We start from the raw sequence: 20,274 nt of genomic DNA on the forward strand, positions 1-20,274 counted from the left end.
ATATATATATATATATATGATGTAATAGGTTGTATCAATATAGTTTATTACATTTTATCCTGTTCAGATCTATTGGACATACCTCTTCTAGAATGTACAGATCTATAATTAATGCAATCTTACTTCTTAACTCACTCTAAATAGTTTGATTGCATGAACTTAAAGGACCTGTTCGGAAACGCTTTAGTTTATTCAAGTCAGGTTTTGGACTTTAAGCCCCACATTTCTTATCTCACAAACAGGCCTCATAATTGTTGATAATTCTGTATCTTGGTGTCGTGAATTCTACCTAAAGATAATGGTTGCAAAACTCATCATTGATGGTCATTGATTTTAGAAAACAACCCAGTAGTACCAACACATGCTGGCTGCTTCGTGTGCATGCGTTTGCACTGTGCGCCCCCTTGTGGTCAAACCGTGGGACTCAGAGCCCCGACGGGCTGCAGCAGTTTTCATCTTTCAGCAAATGTTACAAAACGGTGCACTTCTTTGCATAGAGGGCATCTTAAAACCTTTAATAAAACAAAACAAAATACAAACATGGAACAAAAGTTTCCGGTAGTACAAAGAGTTCACGAACACACGAGTCACTATCCACACCAACGTAGCAGAGAGAACAACAAGCGGATTTGCAGTTTGATGTCATTGCTACAGATGAAAAAGCTCCTCATCCTAATCTCAACACGGGCTTCAGAGAGAAAACAGATATGTGAAGGAATCAAACCAGTTCCAGTTGGACTGCTATTGGAAATGTGCACGTCACATTGACACGTCGTTTGTTCTGTTGCGATAACAGTGAGGCAGTGTGGCATCTCCTTAGAGTCAATATCGCTGATACAGCATAACATCTGCCGGGCTCCAAATGTGTTGCACCCCAAGCTGCGGAAAACGTGTGTGCGTGTGTGCATGTGTGCGTGTGTGTGTGTGTGTGTGTGTGTGTGTGTGTGTGTTTGCCTTCGAGGGCCATCTTAGCAGACGGGGATGAACAAAATGTGAAGCCCTTTTTAGTTGTAATGTTCGCCAGCTGTGACTATCGGATGAGTCCCGGCCCGCATGGGGCAGAAGGAGCCAAAAGAAAGCGTCCACGTGGCGCTGCGACGGCGGCACGTAGCAGAGGACTTGTTGGAGGCCACGTCACACTAAGCAAACAATGTCCTCTGCGGAATGTCGACGCCGTGGCCCGAAGAGGACAAGGATGGAGGACAACGTTTCCGTAACAACGAGGGAGCAAAGGGAGCGTAGAGGCTGCAACCTACTGGGGTCAGACTGCAGGCCGCATCTGTTCTGCAAACAAACCAAAAACCTGCTTTTAAACGGTCTCAACATACGATAGAATCCTCAATATGCACAATCTATATGTTTTTCATAGCACACCTCATCCAAACTCTACGTCAAAAGGTGGGACCTACATTGTAATCACACGCTCGCGTGCCGTGTTTATTGATTATAAAATAAAATGCTGGTCCACAATATGAACCAGTGTTTTATATAAATGCATTTTTCCCTTTCTGGGAGCTTCCAGTATTTGTTGAGAGGTTTAAAAACGTGCCGGGTGTGTTTGGAGGAAGATGCCATCTATGATTACATGAAGCAAAACTGGAACATTCAATAGTGTTGTGTATGCAAAGCGAGACATTCTTAGTCATTTCATCACATCAAAGAGTTCAGGAAGAGGAGTGGGGAAACAGTCAAACATTCAAATGAAAAATACAGCGCACAAAATGAAGATTTTCACATTTTGGTAGGTTTGAACTTACAGGAAAGCACATCCACAGCTAAGTGGGCTCATGGAATATTACAAAATAAATAAATAAATAAATAATAAAAAAGGTACAGGCACTTCTTTATCTGTAAAAAGTAGGTCAGTTAGGGGAAAAAATAGGGAAATTTTACAATAAAATCCACCGATTCCTCTTTTAATACCCCAGCTGTGCCTCCATCCGGAGGCCCTGCCATCTCCGTTCCAGCCTCCACACGTCTGCGTGTGTCTAAGCCGAAGGCTCCACCCATATGGAAATATCAGTGCGTCTCCACAGAAGCATCAACGTCCCTTTCTGCATTTAGTGATATTATGAGTTCAATAACCAGGCGCGGCTGAAATGCAGGATGGTGACGAATGTTGGTGAGAAAATATTGATACACTAAGAATGCAAACGCTGATCCGATTGCATAAAAAGAAGTGACGGTCCGATTTTATGCATATGGCGGCCTGCCTGCTCTTCATACTGCGACAGTTTTCCTAAAATTAGAATTGTTCTTATTGGGAGCAAACCATGGCAACGCGTTGACAAATGTATGTTGTGTTTAACACCACAAACTAGAGATGGATCACAGCAGTGGACATATTTCTGATATACCTCTTGTGTAGATACCTACAAAATCACTGCGAAGGTTCATTCAATACTCTTTTATGGCCGTTTTAATATATGTACGTATGAATGTTTTTAAATATTATAAATTGCTACAATGAAATTGATGCTGTCCTTGGTAAAATGGTTCAAAGAAAGTGTCAATATGCAGACAACAAATATTGGATCTATCAGACTTGCAAATATATAGGTTTGATTTTTTAAATAAAATATGTCATATTTCCATTTGGGGGAAATGGGCTCGACTCCCATCGGCGTCCTGGACGGACAGCCCGGCAGCGGTTGCAAGCGAAGGTGCATCTTCCACAGAGCCACCATGCAAACCAACAGCGGAGAAATGGAACAGCACGCACACGCAAACACACTCGGAATTCATGGAATTCAAGCAAAGTCCACGAATGATTCCCAACGAACACTTGAGGGCGTTACGGGGGCAGCAAGCGGGTCCGACTGCAGGGCTGAAGGCTACAAGGGACTACCACACCGTCGTTGGAACGCCACGTCGGAAAGGCAAAGTCACGCCCACTGAATGTCGAGCAGTACGCGCATACAGTGAGCACAAGCGCTGTGTTTGTAGGGCGCTTAATCTACGTAGCGGAAATTAGTGGCGTTTTAAAAAATGTAAAACTTAAAAATATAGCATCACCAGCACCAACTAGCTAATAGGCCCAACGACGACATGTAGTGGGGTCGGTCATCGTGAGTGAATTATAACCCAATCCTGCAGCTCCCACGCTAAAGAGACAGAAGTTTTAGGAGTTGGTGGAGACCAAAACTCAAAGGAGAAGATTCCGTTCATCGGGTTGCCAAAGACACGACTCCTAATGAATGCTAATGCCACTCTGTGTCTGCTGGATGTGTAAATAAGTAATAGTTCGTCAACACGTCAGCCAAATTAACTTCTCAAGGACACCTTGTTAGCTTTTACCGGGCTTGACTCCAGTTAAGATAGTTAAGCAAGCTACTAGTTAAGGCCCAGTTATTTTGGAACATAACTACCAGCTAGCTGCAATAACTGTTCTTTGAGCACTTTTTAGCTCGCAGAAGGAAACAAGAATAGTCGTGTTTCCATGTACGCGCATTTTTAAGTATCGCATAAAAGAAATCTGAAAGGAAACAGCAAAGTTCCAAAAACGTCCTCTAGTGGAGCGAAAGCTCGAGGTGATTTTCACCTTTTCCAAAAATGAGTTGCTGCGCTAAATGGCTTATGGAAACGACTTTGCCGAACATTTGAAAAGGGCCAATGTGTAGGACTTGGCGGCCTCTAGCGGTGGAGCGGTTTGCAACAAACTGACGGTGGCCGAAGTTAAAATGCAAAAACACAAATGGCCTTGTCTAAAGCCAGTATTTGGTTTGTCCATTCTGGGCTACTGTAGAAACATGGCGGTGCAACATGGCTCTGTGAAGAGAGTTCATTTATAATGTTCTATTTCTGTCAATAGACTCCCCCTAAATACTACACACTGGCCCTTTAACTCAGGACTAATCAGCTGTTCCTGCTTTCGCAGTCTTCTCAAATATTCCCATAATAAATACCTCCAGACAGCATGAAACATGGCCAATAAGAGCATGAAAGAACAATTAAAACTGTCTCTATCGCATGTTAGTTTGATGGCCGAGGCTACTTTTCGTTTATTTGCTGTGAAACCAGTTGGTGGCAACGCGCCGAAATGGGATTGCTTCAAATTTGCTCAACAACCGAAGGGACACACGGCTCGCGGACATAATTAATATCCACGTAGAAATCTGTGGTGCAAGAAGCCACGGGACGATAACTGGCAATTAGAGACAACGTCATCTTAGTTGTCGACTTCCACGAGTATAATATTCCAAGTCTTAGAATGCAGGTCGAATACCTTTGGCGGGTCTTCCGTCACCAGGGACATACTGGCATAATAATATTGTGTTCACTCCTCCAGTCACTTTGGTAGGTAATCTATGTTGTTGTCGAATAAAAACACGAGATACAGTGGCTTAAAGATTTCTAAACCAACAGCCACAGGCCCCAAAAACAAACAAGCTTCTTGCTCTGGTCTTGTGTATTGCCGCCAACAATGGGTACCGAACCCAAAAGAACTGGAGAGACCCCCAAAGACAAGTGCCAGTAACCGGTGATGCAAAAGCCCGTTGATTCAAACAGGGTAGTGGCGCCCGAAGGCCGGGGTTGGATTGGTGCCCTGGTCCTTTTACCTAGAGCCCAGTGAGGTCTACAATGGCCTTGATGAAGATGGTGTCGTCGCGTATGTAGGAGTTCTTGGAGTCCAGCTTGGAGAGCGGACAGAAGAGCGGGCAGCCGCTGGCGATGTTCATGTCGCTGACGGGCCTCTGGAAGGACGAGGAGGAGACGTCGGGCCGGAAGGCATCGATGATGTGCTCCCTGTTGTTCTGGTCGAGCAGCATCAGGGTGACCTGGGGACGGACGGTAGGAGGAGAGCCTGAAGCACGATACTTTAAAGGTGCTTGTTGGGATATGAGTAACGGTTCATTCAAATGTAGTAACGGATCGTAGAAAAGTCCCAATAATAAAAGATATTGGTTTTCAAGGTCATTTAAAAACAAGTAGGCGACAGTGGGTCAGTGGTTAGCAGGTCTGTCTTTCAACCCCCGCCCTAGTCCATGTGTCCTTGAGCAAGACACTTAACCTTGTAGCTGTGTCTACGGTGTATGAATGTAACATGATTGTAAGTGGCTTTGGATAAAAGCGTCAGCTAAATGTAATGTAACGTGTAATGTAAGTAAGTTACTATCAATCCAAATGTAATCGAAGTGTTCACACTGTCCATAAAATACTGTGCGTTGTATAAAATGATCTGTAGATGAGACGATAACAATCTCACTCTTTTAGGTTTGGGGCGGGCTTAGCCTAGCGTAGCATAAAGACTGTGGGCCAATGGGAGGCCACCTCCTGACTGCAGTCATGTGACATGGCAGTTACAGCATGTTGAGCTGGTGGGTGGGTTCAGTTCTGTGTGGATGCAAATATGCAGTGAATGAAGAATTACTCAGATGTTTAACATACGGAGAAGTAGCAATTACACACTGTAGAAATACAAGTTGTTACAAGTCAAAGTATTGGCATCAAAACAAACCTATTTTGCATATGGGTATGTCACTGTATTGTGACTATTGATGCATTTTTGTGTTCAGCTCCTCGCAGTTGCAGCTGGTTACGGTCGAGATCATTTAAGTCATTTTGATACTGCTGGGTAGCTTGTGAATTAATGTATCAAAATGTAGTTGTTTATAATATTTTGTATTAATCTCTACCATAACTACGAAACTACCAACCGCAAGTTCACGAGGTAGTGGAGTAAAGAAGTACAAAACTTGCCTCTGAAACGCAGTGGACTATATATGTACATGAAAGTAATTGTAAATGTCCGGGGGGATTATTTAGGTCTGTGGGGTGAAAGGTTGTTACCTTCTGATTAAAAGGCCACTTGAGGAGCGCGTCGCTGTGTCCTCTCATCACCACGAAGAACAGAGACAGGTGGGTGCCGCGGCCCGTCCCGTCTCCGTTCAGGTAGATCCGCAGGCACATCTTGTAGCCGTATTTACTGGTGTAAAAGGCTGGAAAACAAGGGGAACCATGTCTTTCATTCACCGCAAGAAGAGAAAATCCCTTAAATCAGACACGCGAGGCGCTTACCGGGAGAGAACATGGCGGGGGCGCGGCCCGCCACGGCGTCCTGCCTCTTCTTGGTGAAATCAGAGATCTTCCAGACAAAGATGCCATCGTACGTGGCTGCCGACATCTCCCTCATCTTCCCCTCCATCTCCACGATGGAGAGGTCCCGCAGACTCACCGTCCTCTCCAGCTGACGCACCTGCAACGGGTCGCTATTAGCAAGGATCCATGAGCCTCCATCATCTGTATGATAAGAGGTCTAACAAGCAAGATCCAAAAACAGGCACACTGAACTTCAATTGAATGAAGCATATTTTCCAATAATTTGCCATATTTCATGGTTTAAATTGACAAATGCACCAATACGTGTCTTAGAGGGTGAGGTACATGTAGAAATAGATGTCACACTGGGAGAAGTTTTGTGCTGTTAAGATGAATATAAATTAAATTAGAAGCAAAATAAGCAACATAAGATTAGGGGTATTTTCCATTCACATGTATTTACATTTATGGTTGTGACAAAATAAAAAATGGTATATTGTCCAAGCAAAAGCCCATTTAAAAAGTAGTGTGCCGGTTGTGAAACCAAAATCACTTTTTACGGTTCTCACTACTTGACTGACACAAGGATGTTATGATTGTGGATCAATTGACATTTTCAAATCCTCTTTTAATTCTGGTGCCACATTGTGCAACCGTGTCAGATGGTCTTCACGTGTTACCAATATAAACTTGCTGAGTTTGTACTTGTATGAACCGAGGAGCCACCTGGACGGACTGAGATGGTCTACGTTGTTATGGCACACGAGACTTAATCTAGACTCTCTCATCTCTCTGACCAGTTTTAAACTAAAGTTAACAGAACTTTATATCACAAACGTTGTGTCTGTCTGCACTACACACTATCTGTGCATAATTAACCTCTTGTGTTGATGATGCATGGACACGTATCTGGTTAAATAAAGGTTGAATACACAAAAGAAATCAGAAATCACAGCTGGACCACGTGCGTCTTTCGGGTCACCTTGTTGTTGAGGATCTCGATCTTGTCCTGGTCCAGCCGGTGCTGGCGGTTGTAGGCCTCCATGGTGGTGCAGGAGCGCTCCATCTCCCGGTTGAGGACGCACACGATGTTCTCGAACGTGCCCACTTTGAGCTCCAGCTCCTGGCAGCGCCGGCTCAGCTCGGCCACCTTGGCTTTCTCACTCCAGAGCTGCAGCGCGGCGCTGGGCAGCGGGGTGAAGGAGGTGGCCAGGGTCGGGGCGCACGCGCCCAGTGCGGGAGCGCCGGCCGTGGCCCCGCCCCCGGCCCCGCCCATCTGGCTCATCTTCAGCTCCAGGTCCCTGAGGGACTGGTGGAGCTCCTGCAGCTTGTGGCTGGCCACCTCCAGGCTCTGGGGCTGCAGGCTCTCCAGGCTCACCTTGATGCCCATGATGAAGTGCAGGAGCAGGTTGAGGTGCTCGTAGGAACACTGCCGCTCGTGGTCGTGGAGCTTCTCTTTCTCCACCTCCACCCGAAGAAAGACACGAGCAGAAGCACATCAAGAACACTGCAATGCTCATCCATTGCACACAAACAGAGCGGGGCATTTCAGGGCCACAGAAGAAGGAACGAGAAATAATCGAGCTAATAATGGAAATTCACGCTGTGCAAACAATTCATGCTTCATCACATCGACACTGAACAGCAGTTTGAGCTGTTGGTCTGGTATCCACACTCTAGTCTGGACACGTCTGTTCTTAGATTACGGCCACAAACACATGTGTTGTGAGGTCACAGAGACCTTTGACCTTTGGTAATCCTGTGGGGAATTCTGGTGCCAGAGATTGATCACAGAAGAATAAGAAAAAACAATAGAGTAAGAATAGAAACATATATAAACATGAGTAAAACATATTAAGTGTATAAAATGTAACACTGACACCAGTGCAAAATGGAATAGCAATAAGATTACCATATGTGTTGTAAAATAAGCAAACTAGTAAATAAAGTAGATAAAGGAAAACCATAAAGTGTATAAGAAGTGAAAATAAACAGCAGTGCCCGATAGAAACTAAAATAGAAAAGGTATATTGTCCATGATATTGAGACTAATAATGTCAATCACATTGAAAAGTAATAAAAAGTTTTATTGCACAAGATATATTGAGGTGGATATCATGTTCACGAGAACGGACGGAGGACAACCCGAAAACTGGAATTACAGGATAAAGGAAACTCTGGTTGAGGTTCAGAGGTTTCTGTTGCTGCGTGGACCCCGAGAGGAGAAGCTGCTGGAACATTAGTCAATAAAGAACAATAAACTGCTTTTATTTCGCACTAAAGTCTCCAGAAACGGGTCTGAACCTTGTTTTCACTTGTCTCTGCTGATCAGTGTCAAAAGGCAGAAGCACACCCATTGCATGCGTTATCAAATATTATTTTTATTTGTTTTTAAGCCCAAATTCGTCTTCATATGTACACACAGGCTTCATACGTACACACACAGGCTTCATACGTACACACACATGCTTCATACGTACACACACAGGCTTCATACGTACACACACAGGCTTCATACGTACACACACAGGCTTCATACGTACACACACAGGCTTCATACGTACACACACAGGCTTCATACGTACACACACAGGCTTCATACGTACACACACAGGCTTCATACGTACACACAGGCTTCATATGTACACACACAGGCTTCATACGTACACACAGGCTTCATACGTACACACAGGCTTCATACGTACACACACAGGCTTCATACGTACACACACAGGCTTCATACGTACACACAGGCTTCATACGTACACACACAGGCTTCATATGTACACACACAGGCTTCATACGTACACACACAGGCTTCATATGTACACACACAGGCTTCATACGTACACACACAGGCTTCATATGTACACACACAGGCTTCATACGTACACACACAGGCTTCATACGTACACACACAGGCTTCATACGTACACACAGGCTTCATACGTACACACACAGGCTTCATACGTACACACACAGGCTTCATACGTACACACAGGCTTCATATGTACACACACAGGCTTCATACGTACACACAGGCTTCATACGTACACACACAGGCTTCATACGTACACACACAGGCTTCATACGTACACACACAGGCTTCATACACACACACAGGCTTCATACGTACACACAGGCTTCATACGTACACACACAGGCTTCATACGTACACACACAGGCTTCATATGTACACACACAGGCTTCATACGTACACACACAGGCTTCATACGTACACACAGGCTTCATACGTACACACAGGCTTCATATGTACACACACAGGCTTCATACGTACACACACAGGCTTCATACACACACACAGGCTTCATACGTACACACACAGGCTTCATACACACACACAGGCTTCATACGTACACACAGGCTTCATACGTACACACACAGGCTTCATACGTACACACACAGGCTTCATATGTACACACACAGGCTTCATACGTACACACACAGGCTTCATACGTACACACACAGGCTTCATATGTACACACACAGGCTTCATACGTACACACACAGGCTTCATACACACACACAGGCTTCATACGTACACACAGGCTTCATACACACACACAGGCTTCATACGTACACACACAGGCTTCATACACACACACAGGCTTCATATGTACACACACAGGCTTCATACGTACACACACAGGCTTCATACACACACACAGGCTTCATACGTACACACACAGGCTTCATACACACACACAGGCTTCATACGTACACACACAGGCTTCATACGTACACACACAGGCTTCATACGTACACACACAGGCTTCATATGTACACACACAGGCTTCATACGTACACACAGGCTTCATACGTACACACACAGGCTTCATACGTACACACAGGCTTCATACACACACACAGGCTTCATACGTACACACACAGGCTTCATACGTACACACACAGGCTTCATACGTACACACACAGGCTTCATACGTACACACAGGCTTCATATGTACACACACAGGCTTCATACACACACACAGGCTTCATACGTACACACAGGCTTCATACGTACACACACAGGCTTCATACGTACACACACAGGCTTCATACACACACACACACAGGCTTCATACGTACACACAGGCTTCATACGTACACACAGGCTTCATACGTACACACACAGGCTTCATACGTACACACACAGGCTTCATACACACACAAAGGCTTCATACGTACACACAGGCTTCATACGTACACACACAGGCTTCAAACGTACACACAGGCTTCATACGTACACACACAGGCTTCATACGTACACACACAGGCTTCATACGTACACACACAGGCTTCATACGTACACACACAGGCTTCATACGTACACACACACAGGCTTCATACGTACACACAGGCTTCATACCTACACACACAGGCTTCATACACACACAGGCTTCATACACACACACAGGCTTCATACGTACACACACAGGCTTCATACGTACACACACAGGCTTCATACGTACACACACAGGCTTCATACGTACACACACAGGCTTCATACGTACACACAGGCTTCATACGTACACACAGGCTTCATACGTACACACAGGCTTCATACGTACACACACAGGCTTCATACGTACACACACAGGCTTCATACGTACACACAGGCTTCATGCGTACACACAGGCTTCATACACACACAGGCTTCAAACGTACACACAGGCTTCATACGTACACATACAGGCTTCATACGTACACACACACAGGCTTCATACGTACACACACAGGCTTCATACGTACACATACAGGCTTCATACGTACACACACAGGCTTCATACGTACACACACAGGCTTCATACGTACACACACACAGGCTTCATACGTACACACAGGCTTCATACACACACACAGGCTTCATACGTACACACAGGCTTCATACACACACAGGCTTCATACGTACACACACAGGCTTTATACGTACACACACAGGCTTCATACGTACACACAGGCTTCATACGTACACACAGGCTTCATACGTACACACAGGCTTCATACGTACACACACAGGCTTCATACGTACACACACACAGGCTTCATACACACACAGGCTTCAAACGTACACACAGGCTTCATACGTACACACACAGGCTTCATACGTACACACACACAGGCTTCATACGTACACACACAGGCTTCATACGTACACACAGGCTTCATACCTACACACACAGGCTTCATACACACACAGGCTTCATACACACACACAGGCTTCATACCTACACACACAGGCTTCATACACACACAGGCTTCATACACACACACAGGCTTCATACGTACACACACACAGGCTTCATACGTACACACAGGCTTCATACGTACACATACAGGCTTCATACGTACACACAGGCTTCATACGTACACACACAGGCTTCATACGTACACACAGGCTTCATACGTACACACAGGCTTCATACGTACACACAGGCTTCATACGTACACACACAGGCTTCATACGTACACACACAGGCTTCATACGTACACACAGGCTTCATACGTACACACACAGGCTTCATACGTACACACAGGCTTCATACGTACACACAGGCTTCATACGTACACACAGGCTTCATACGTACACACACAGGCTTCATACGTACACACACAGGCTTCATACGTACACACAGGCTTCATACGTACACACACAGGCTTCATACGTACACACACAGGCTTCATACGTACACACAGGCTTCATACGTACACACAGGCTTCATACGTACACACAGGCTTCATACGTACACACACAGGCTTCATACGTACACACAGGCTTCATACGTACACACAGGCTTCATACGTACACACACAGGCTTCATACGTACACACACAGGCTTCATACGTACACACAGGCTTCATACACACACAGGCTTCATACACACACAGGCTTCATACGTACACACACAGGCTTCATACGTACACACACAGGCTTCATACGTACACACACAGGCTTCATATGTACACACACAGGCTTCATACGTACACACAGGCTTCATACGTACACACAGGCTTCATACGTACACACACAGGCTTCATACGTACACACAGGCTTCATATGTACACACAGGCTTCATACGTACACACAGGCTTCATACGTACACACACAGGCTTCATACACACACACAGGCTTCATACGTACACACAGGCTTCATATGTACACACAGGCTTCATATGTACACACAGGCTTCATACGTACACACAGGCTTCATACGTACACACACAGGCTTCATATGTACACACACAGGCTTCATACGTACACACAGGCTTCATACGTACACACAGGCTTCATACGTACACACACAGGCTTCATATGTACACACACAGGCTTCATATGTACACACAGGCTTCATACGTACACACACAGGCTTCATATGTACACACACAGGCTTCATACGTACACACAGGCTTCATACGTACACACAGGCTTCATACGTACACACACAGGCTTCATATGTACACACACAGGCTTCATATGTACACACAGGCTTCATATGTACACACAGGCTTCATACGTACACACAGGCTTCATACGTACACACACAGGCTTCATACGTACACACACAGGCTTCATACACACACACACACAGGCTTCATACGTACACACAGGCTTCATACGTACACACAGGCTTCATACGTACACACACAGGCTTCATACGTACACACACAGGCTTCATACACACACAAAGGCTTCATACGTACACACAGGCTTCATACGTACACACACAGGCTTCAAACGTACACACAGGCTTCATACGTACACACACAGGCTTCATACGTACACACACAGGCTTCATACGTACACACACAGGCTTCATACGTACACACACAGGCTTCATACGTACACACACACAGGCTTCATACGTACACACAGGCTTCATACCTACACACACAGGCTTCATACACACACAGGCTTCATACACACACACAGGCTTCATACGTACACACACAGGCTTCATACGTACACACACAGGCTTCATACGTACACACAGGCTTCATGCGTACACACAGGCTTCATACACACACAGGCTTCAAACGTACACACAGGCTTCATACGTACACACAGGCTTCATACACACACAGGCTTCAAACGTACACACAGGCTTCATACGTACACACACAGGCTTCATACGTACACACACAGGCTTCATACGTACACATACAGGCTTCATACGTACACACACAGGCTTCATACGTACACACACAGGCTTCATACGTACACACACACAGGCTTCATACGTACACACAGGCTTCATACACACACACAGGCTTCATACGTACACACAGGCTTCATACACACACAGGCTTCATACGTACACACACAGGCTTTATACGTACACACACAGGCTTCATACGTACACACAGGCTTCATACGTACACACAGGCTTCATACACACACAGGCTTCAAACGTACACACAGGCTTCATACGTACACACACAGGCTTCATACGTACACACACACAGGCTTCATACGTACACACACAGGCTTCATACCTACACACACAGGCTTCATACACACACAGGCTTCATACACACACACAGGCTTCATACGTACACACACAGGCTTCATACGTACACACAGGCTTCATACGTACACATACAGGCTTCATACGTACACACAGGCTTCATACGTACACACACAGGCTTCATACGTACACACAGGCTTCATACGTACACACAGGCTTCATACGTACACACAGGCTTCATACGTACACACAGGCTTCATACGTACACACACAGGCTTCATACGTACACACAGGCTTCATACGTACACACACAGGCTTCATACGTACACACAGGCTTCATACGTACACACAGGCTTCATACGTACACACAGGCTTCATACGTACACACACAGGCTTCATACGTACACACACAGGCTTCATACGTACACACAGGCTTCATACGTACACACACAGGCTTCATACGTACACACACAGGCTTCATACGTACACACAGGCTTCATACGTACACACAGGCTTCATACGTACACACAGGCTTCATACGTACACACACAGGCTTCATACGTACACACACAGGCTTCATACGTACACACACAGGCTTCATACGTACACACAGGCTTCATACGTACACACAGGCTTCATACGTACACACAGGCTTCATACGTACACACACAGGCTTCATACGTACACACACAGGCTTCATACGTACACACAGGCTTCATACGTACACACAGGCTTCATACGTACACACAGGCTTCATACGTACACACAGGCTTCATACGTACACACACAGGCTTCATACGTACACACAGGCTTCATACGTACACACACAGGCTTCATACGTACACACAGGCTTCATACGTACACACAGGCTTCATACGTACACACAGGCTTCATACGTACACACACAGGCTTCATACGTACACACACAGGCTTCATACGTACACACACAGGCTTCATACGTACACACACAGGCTTCATACGTACACACAGGCTTCATACGTACACACAGGCTTCATACGTACACACACAGGCTTCATACGTACACACACAGGCTTCATACGTACACACACAGGCTTCATACGTACACACAGGCTTCATACGTACACACAGGCTTCATACGTACACACAGGCTTCATACACACACAGGCTTCATACACACACAGGCTTCATACGTACACACACAGGCTTCATACGTACACACACAGGCTTCATACGTACACACACAGGCTTCATATGTACACACACAGGCTTCATACACACACACAGGCTTCATACGTACACACAGGCTTCATATGTACACACAGGCTTCATACGTACACACAGGCTTCATACGTACACACACAGGCTTCATACACACACACAGGCTTCATACGTACACACAGGCTTCATATGTACACACAGGCTTCATATGTACACACAGGCTTCATACGTACACACACAGGCTTCATATGTACACACACAGGCTTCATACGTACACACAGGCTTCATACGTACACACAGGCTTCATACGTACACACACAGGCTTCATATGTACACACACAGGCTTCATATGTACACACAGGCTTCATACGTACACACACAGGCTTCATATGTACACACACAGGCTTCATACGTACACACAGGCTTCATACGTACACACAGGCTTCATACGTACACACACAGGCTTCATATGTACACACAGGCTTCATATGTACACACAGGCTTCATATGTACACACACAGGCTTCATATGTACACACAGGCTTCATATGTACACACAGGCTTCATATGTACACACAGGCTTCATACGTACACACAGGCTTCATACGTACACACAGGCTTCATACGTACACACACAGGCTTCATATGTACACACAGGCTTCATATGTACACACAGGCTTCATACGTACACACACAGGCTTCATACGTACACACACAGGCTTCATATGTACACACACAGGCTTCATATGCAATAACTGTTCAATTATGAAATAGTTTTTCTCTTTACTGTTTTATCAGTATACATTTATTTTCTCATATTAGTGAATGTATTGTAACAATGTTGTTTTTACCTTTCTACTTAAATCATTGGTCTGAAAATGGATTTTGTAAACTCTTCCTGGGAGATTTTGTTGAATTTTGACAAGTTATTACATAATCCAGTCGTCGTTGCATTAGCCACTGTTACACATAGAGCAAATTATAACATAGATGTCTACTTACAGATGTATCGCAGCCAACAACATGAAATCTGCATGGTGCTTTACATTTACTGCAGAACTTAATATGGTCCACATACTGCAAAACAAAACAAAACAAACAAAAATAAAATGAAAGAAGCTAATGATCGATAGAACATGTTGTCGAATCCCGAGCTGAATGGTTAATGAGATCAATCCAACAGAATTATGAGAAATCACTTTGAAAAGAAATATGTGGCAAACCTTTTCTCTGGGGATCTTTTTCTTCGCACAGCCTTCGCAAACCATCGGGTACTTTGGACAGATTTCATCATGGGCCTCAAGGAATAAGGAAAAGAACATAAAGTGAGTTCACTGAGAGAAATATTTCATCCTGGTATATCTTGAGCTATAAAGTTGAACTTCTGTTCATTGGCAGCAAAACAACAACAACAATGACAACAACAACGCGGCGATGGACGAAATTCTGAATGGCCGATGTCCGTCTTATACAGTCGGCCATGTTGCATATTATCTCCCTGAAACACGGTCTCCCTAGATGAATACCCCACAGAGGGAGCTACTTGTTTGGTAGTGGACGAAGCCCGACCTTGATGTTCTTCAACAGGAAGGGCTCCTTGCAGTATTTGCAGTTGAGCGTCCTCTCCGGACATTCTCTCTCGTTGTGGCGCTCCTGCTCGTTGGCCCTCATCAGCTCTTTGCAGGACGGACACAGGATGATCATGAAGTCACATTTGCCCTCGTGGCTGGCCTGCAGGCGACCGACAAAGAGAAGAAAGCGTAGAAAGTTCACCTGCCGTGTGTTGGAAACGTTAAGTATACGATAAAGTCATGCTGCCTCTTGACATAATGTTAGTTCCAATTTACCAGTCATCAAAATACTTGATCTGAGGTTAATATCTACCAATCAGACTTCTATTGTTGCACATATAAACAATGAATGATTCACTCAGAAATACAGGCTCTAATAGAGCGGTGAAGTCCCGCGGTGAATTGTTCCACGTATTGCACACATGGTGTTTGTCAATTTAGAGTCAAAAGAGTCGCATTTTATAACTGTTGAAGTTTAAGACCGTGAAAATATAGAATTAGAGAGCGCGCAGCCAAAAGCTGCGTGACGTCTCTCTGAAGTGTGTTTCGTGTCGGGACAACAATCGCTCTCGCTCGCCTTTCAACTATCCCTCGTTCTAACTAAGGGTGTGTGTGAGTGTTGCATATTCTGCACTGATTTCATGTCATGTTGTATGTAAATCACATTGTGTTGCATTTCTATGATGCATGAGATCTGCTTTGTAAATAAAGTTGAGTTTAAAACAACCACGAATTTGCACCTCAAATTCTTTAATGGTCCCCGTCCACGTGCATCCTTCGTTGGGACAGACGGCCGCCAAGGCCTCCACTTCTCTCCGAGCCGCATTGTCGGGGAAAGCCTGCACGGAGAAGCAGAGGTTGTGGTTGTGGGCTGCGGTCCGGTCGGTGTCTTCGGGGTGGTGTTACAGTTTTCCCGGGGATCTAATGTTTTATCTCCTGGCCCTAATTTCCCCGGCACATATGGTCCTTCTCAGGACGCGGGACTAAAGTGTCTTATTAGATTTCCTACGCTTGCCAAGAATGACTGCGCAATCAAAGTTTCCAGTGTGCCGGCTCCAAACCCCGGCACACTGGCTCTGAGGACAAACATGGCTAATCTCCCATTCGGCTGCATAATGTGTCGGGTGGTCAGTGCATGGCTGCATTGTCATGGACCTCTCTTGGTTGCGGTGACTCAAAAGGCCGTTTTACTCACTCATTAATCATAATAATAACATAGCTTATGTTTTTAATTTACTTACTTTTTTAATAGCTAATAAAGGATTATCTTATCTTATCTTATCTTAGCTGGGTGCATCTACCGTCTTATTCCATCTGAATGCAGCATCAAAGTTACTACGAGGAACTTTAACTGTGTGTCCATGTAACTATGGAGGAAACACAAGATGTGAAAAGAGTGTACATACACCGCCTTGCTTGAGAATGGAGGTGGGCTCCTCAAACAAGTCTTCTTTGATGCAAGCGCTGCACTTCTGTGGCCCAGAACTTGAAGGGAGGAAAGGCAAATGTTAGATTAGTAAATAAAAACTACCATCTAGCAGGAACATACAGGCAATACAGTTGCTTGATGTTCCCATCCCGCTGTCCAAGACCCTGGGATCAGTGATTAGACCTAAAGGTTGTCTGAGCTCCTCCAGTGAACGCCAGACCTCAACCGCTCACAGCTCCATGTGCTAGAGAAGGCTGTGAGACGAGTTGAGAGGACATATAGAGCTGAAATGATTACTTGAGTATGAGTGTGGGTCAATCGAAAAACTAAAATCCATCAACAACCATTCAAAAACACTTTTCTTTTTAAAACACATTGGTTTAGTAACATAATATTTACTGGTTCCAGTAGTTTGGTTTCATTCTGAAAAGAATATATTTGGGGTTTTGGACAGTTGGTAGAACAGAACTAGTCATTTGAAAATGCACATTTTGATTGGACCAAAATGTGACTTGAATTTGCAATTTCAAGTCAGAGAAAAACAGATAATAATAACTCAATAATGAAACTAATTAGCTGCAGCCCTACATGCATACTAAAGTCCCTTTTGTCATGTCATTGGAGGTATTGCAGAAGCTACAGGCATTAGCTTAGCTTCACTGCCAAAACCTCCATAAAATAATGGTAAAGTCACAAGTTGTTGTACTGTTTGCATTTATATCTGCATGAGAAACCAGACAACTGTGGCAAATGGTGTAAGAAGTAACAAGAATTAATAACATGTTTGTATTGCAATAGTCTCACTGCAGAAAGAAATGCTGTCATTTAGTTTTGGGAACTCTATTAAAAGATGCTCAAATCCAATTTCTTTTCTTTACATTTGTAAACTAAATAACTATCTCGGCCAGGAGGATTCATGCGGGATACAGTTCACGGGACTAAAGTGGCTTACAGTCCCCGACATAAGACCTCAAAAACAAGGTTTATGACAAATATAATAGCTATAATAATAGTAATAATAATTTAGCAAGTAGAGAATATATCTACACATACATATACATATATACATATATATATATAGTATATGCACACACACCTACACATGCAAGCTATATACAGTACACACATTCAACCATTTACACCAACAAATAATAAGAGGGAACAAAAATGATAATCTCTCTCTCTCTCTCTCGCTCTATATATATATATATATATATATATATATATATATATATATATATATATATATATATATATATTCCCAAATTTAAATGTGGCACCTCTAACTAAAAATGAATTGCACATACTGTCATCTGAAGGGTCACAGATGTATGTGTAACACCCGTTTCTGACCGGGCGTTTTGAAGAGCAGACGCTTCAACCAGCACTGATCCAAAAATACAACTATATGTGAACATGAAAGGAAGAAAGAAAACCGGCGCACACATGCGCACTGCGAGGATGGAAAAGCAGTGATCTCACAACCAAGCTTGACTTCCCACTGCGCCGTTAGTCCGAATACAAAGAATGGTCATATGTAGGATTGTTTTGTCCTGTTTCATGACAAAGAGACAGACACGGAGTGCTCCTGCTGCCATTCGAAAAGGGAAAACACGACTAAAAACGACACGTATTGATAGACCTCATCTACCATATGGAGAGAGGTCATCATAAACTCCCATCACTGTAATGTCGGCTCGCTTATTGACAAAGAAACTAACTCACTGGAACACGTTTTAAATATGTCAACAGTATATTTGTACAATATTACTTCAATACTAAACACCGTCAAGTCCAACTCCTCGCCTTCTCCACTGCTTGCTCGGGCCAGCCTCACAGAGGTTAGCGGGACTAGGCTACGGGGACATCTGGCACAACCCGGCGCACACGTTCAGGTGTGATGGGGTCAAGTGGTGATTGGTGAATAACCTGCACGGCCGAATGATGTCGTGGGTCTTCGCACTCTATTTACCCGACATGTCCGCGTGGTTGCATGCAGCGTTACCGGGCTGCGTTATACCGAGAGCTATTTACGGTGAGGGCTGGTGACGGGCTCCGGTCGCCCCGGTCGGGCTACCCATCGAGCTAGCTCTCGAGCAACGACACTACTCACCTCACAATTTTGTTGAAACAGAACGAACAAAAGCGGTGACCGCATTGGGCTTGCAAGGGCCTTCTCAACACTTTCTGGCACGAGTTGCACAAATGCTTGTCCTCGAGGCTGTTGGCCAAAATTTTCTTTGGGAAGCCGGGTTTGTTGCCTTCCAGGGAAGATGGTGGAGACTGCTCCTGTGCAGCCATTATTCCCCTTGAACAATATCGAGGTACTCAGCGGGGTGCGTTCAAGAAGCGAACGCGACTGCATGTAGTTTGAGAAACAATCGCCAGCAGCGACCCATTGCCCTTTGACAGTTTATTAAAATAGGCCTCCCTGCTTATGTTAACAACGCATATTTGATCTTCATATGCATTGGCAAATAAGACCGGGCGTTTTCATGTGATAGATGTGACAGCTGAGGATGCTACGTTCAGTTGTAAATGACCACGTC

General features: G+C 44.7%; 1 protein-coding gene across 2 annotated transcripts; it reads right to left on the reverse strand.

The window, feature by feature from the left end:
* Positions 1-494: 494 nt before the first annotated feature.
* Positions 495-20,230, reverse strand: traf2a (Tnf receptor-associated factor 2a). Of its 2 annotated transcripts, none has more exons than XM_034540964.1 (11): positions 19,839-20,230; positions 17,703-17,781; positions 17,037-17,135; positions 16,295-16,456; positions 15,949-16,023; positions 15,728-15,802; positions 7,022-7,504; positions 6,019-6,196; positions 5,791-5,939; positions 4,560-4,778; positions 495-1,279 (listed from the first exon to the last, which is right to left on the reverse strand). In XM_034540964.1, the coding sequence occupies exons 1-10, from the start codon at positions 20,024-20,026 to the stop codon at positions 4,560-4,562; spliced, it is 1,707 nt and encodes a 568-aa protein (XP_034396855.1). In that variant the 5' UTR covers positions 20,027-20,230; the 3' UTR covers positions 495-1,279. The 2 variants fall into 2 exon arrangements, with proteins under 2 accessions (XP_034396855.1, XP_034396854.1); XM_034540963.1 differs by having other exon boundaries at positions 495-1,284.
* Positions 20,231-20,274: the final 44 nt, after the last annotated feature.

Source organism: Cyclopterus lumpus, chromosome 9 (assembly GCF_009769545.1).
Source record: "Cyclopterus lumpus isolate fCycLum1 chromosome 9, fCycLum1.pri, whole genome shotgun sequence".
Lineage (NCBI taxonomy): Eukaryota > Metazoa > Chordata > Actinopteri > Perciformes > Cyclopteridae > Cyclopterus > Cyclopterus lumpus.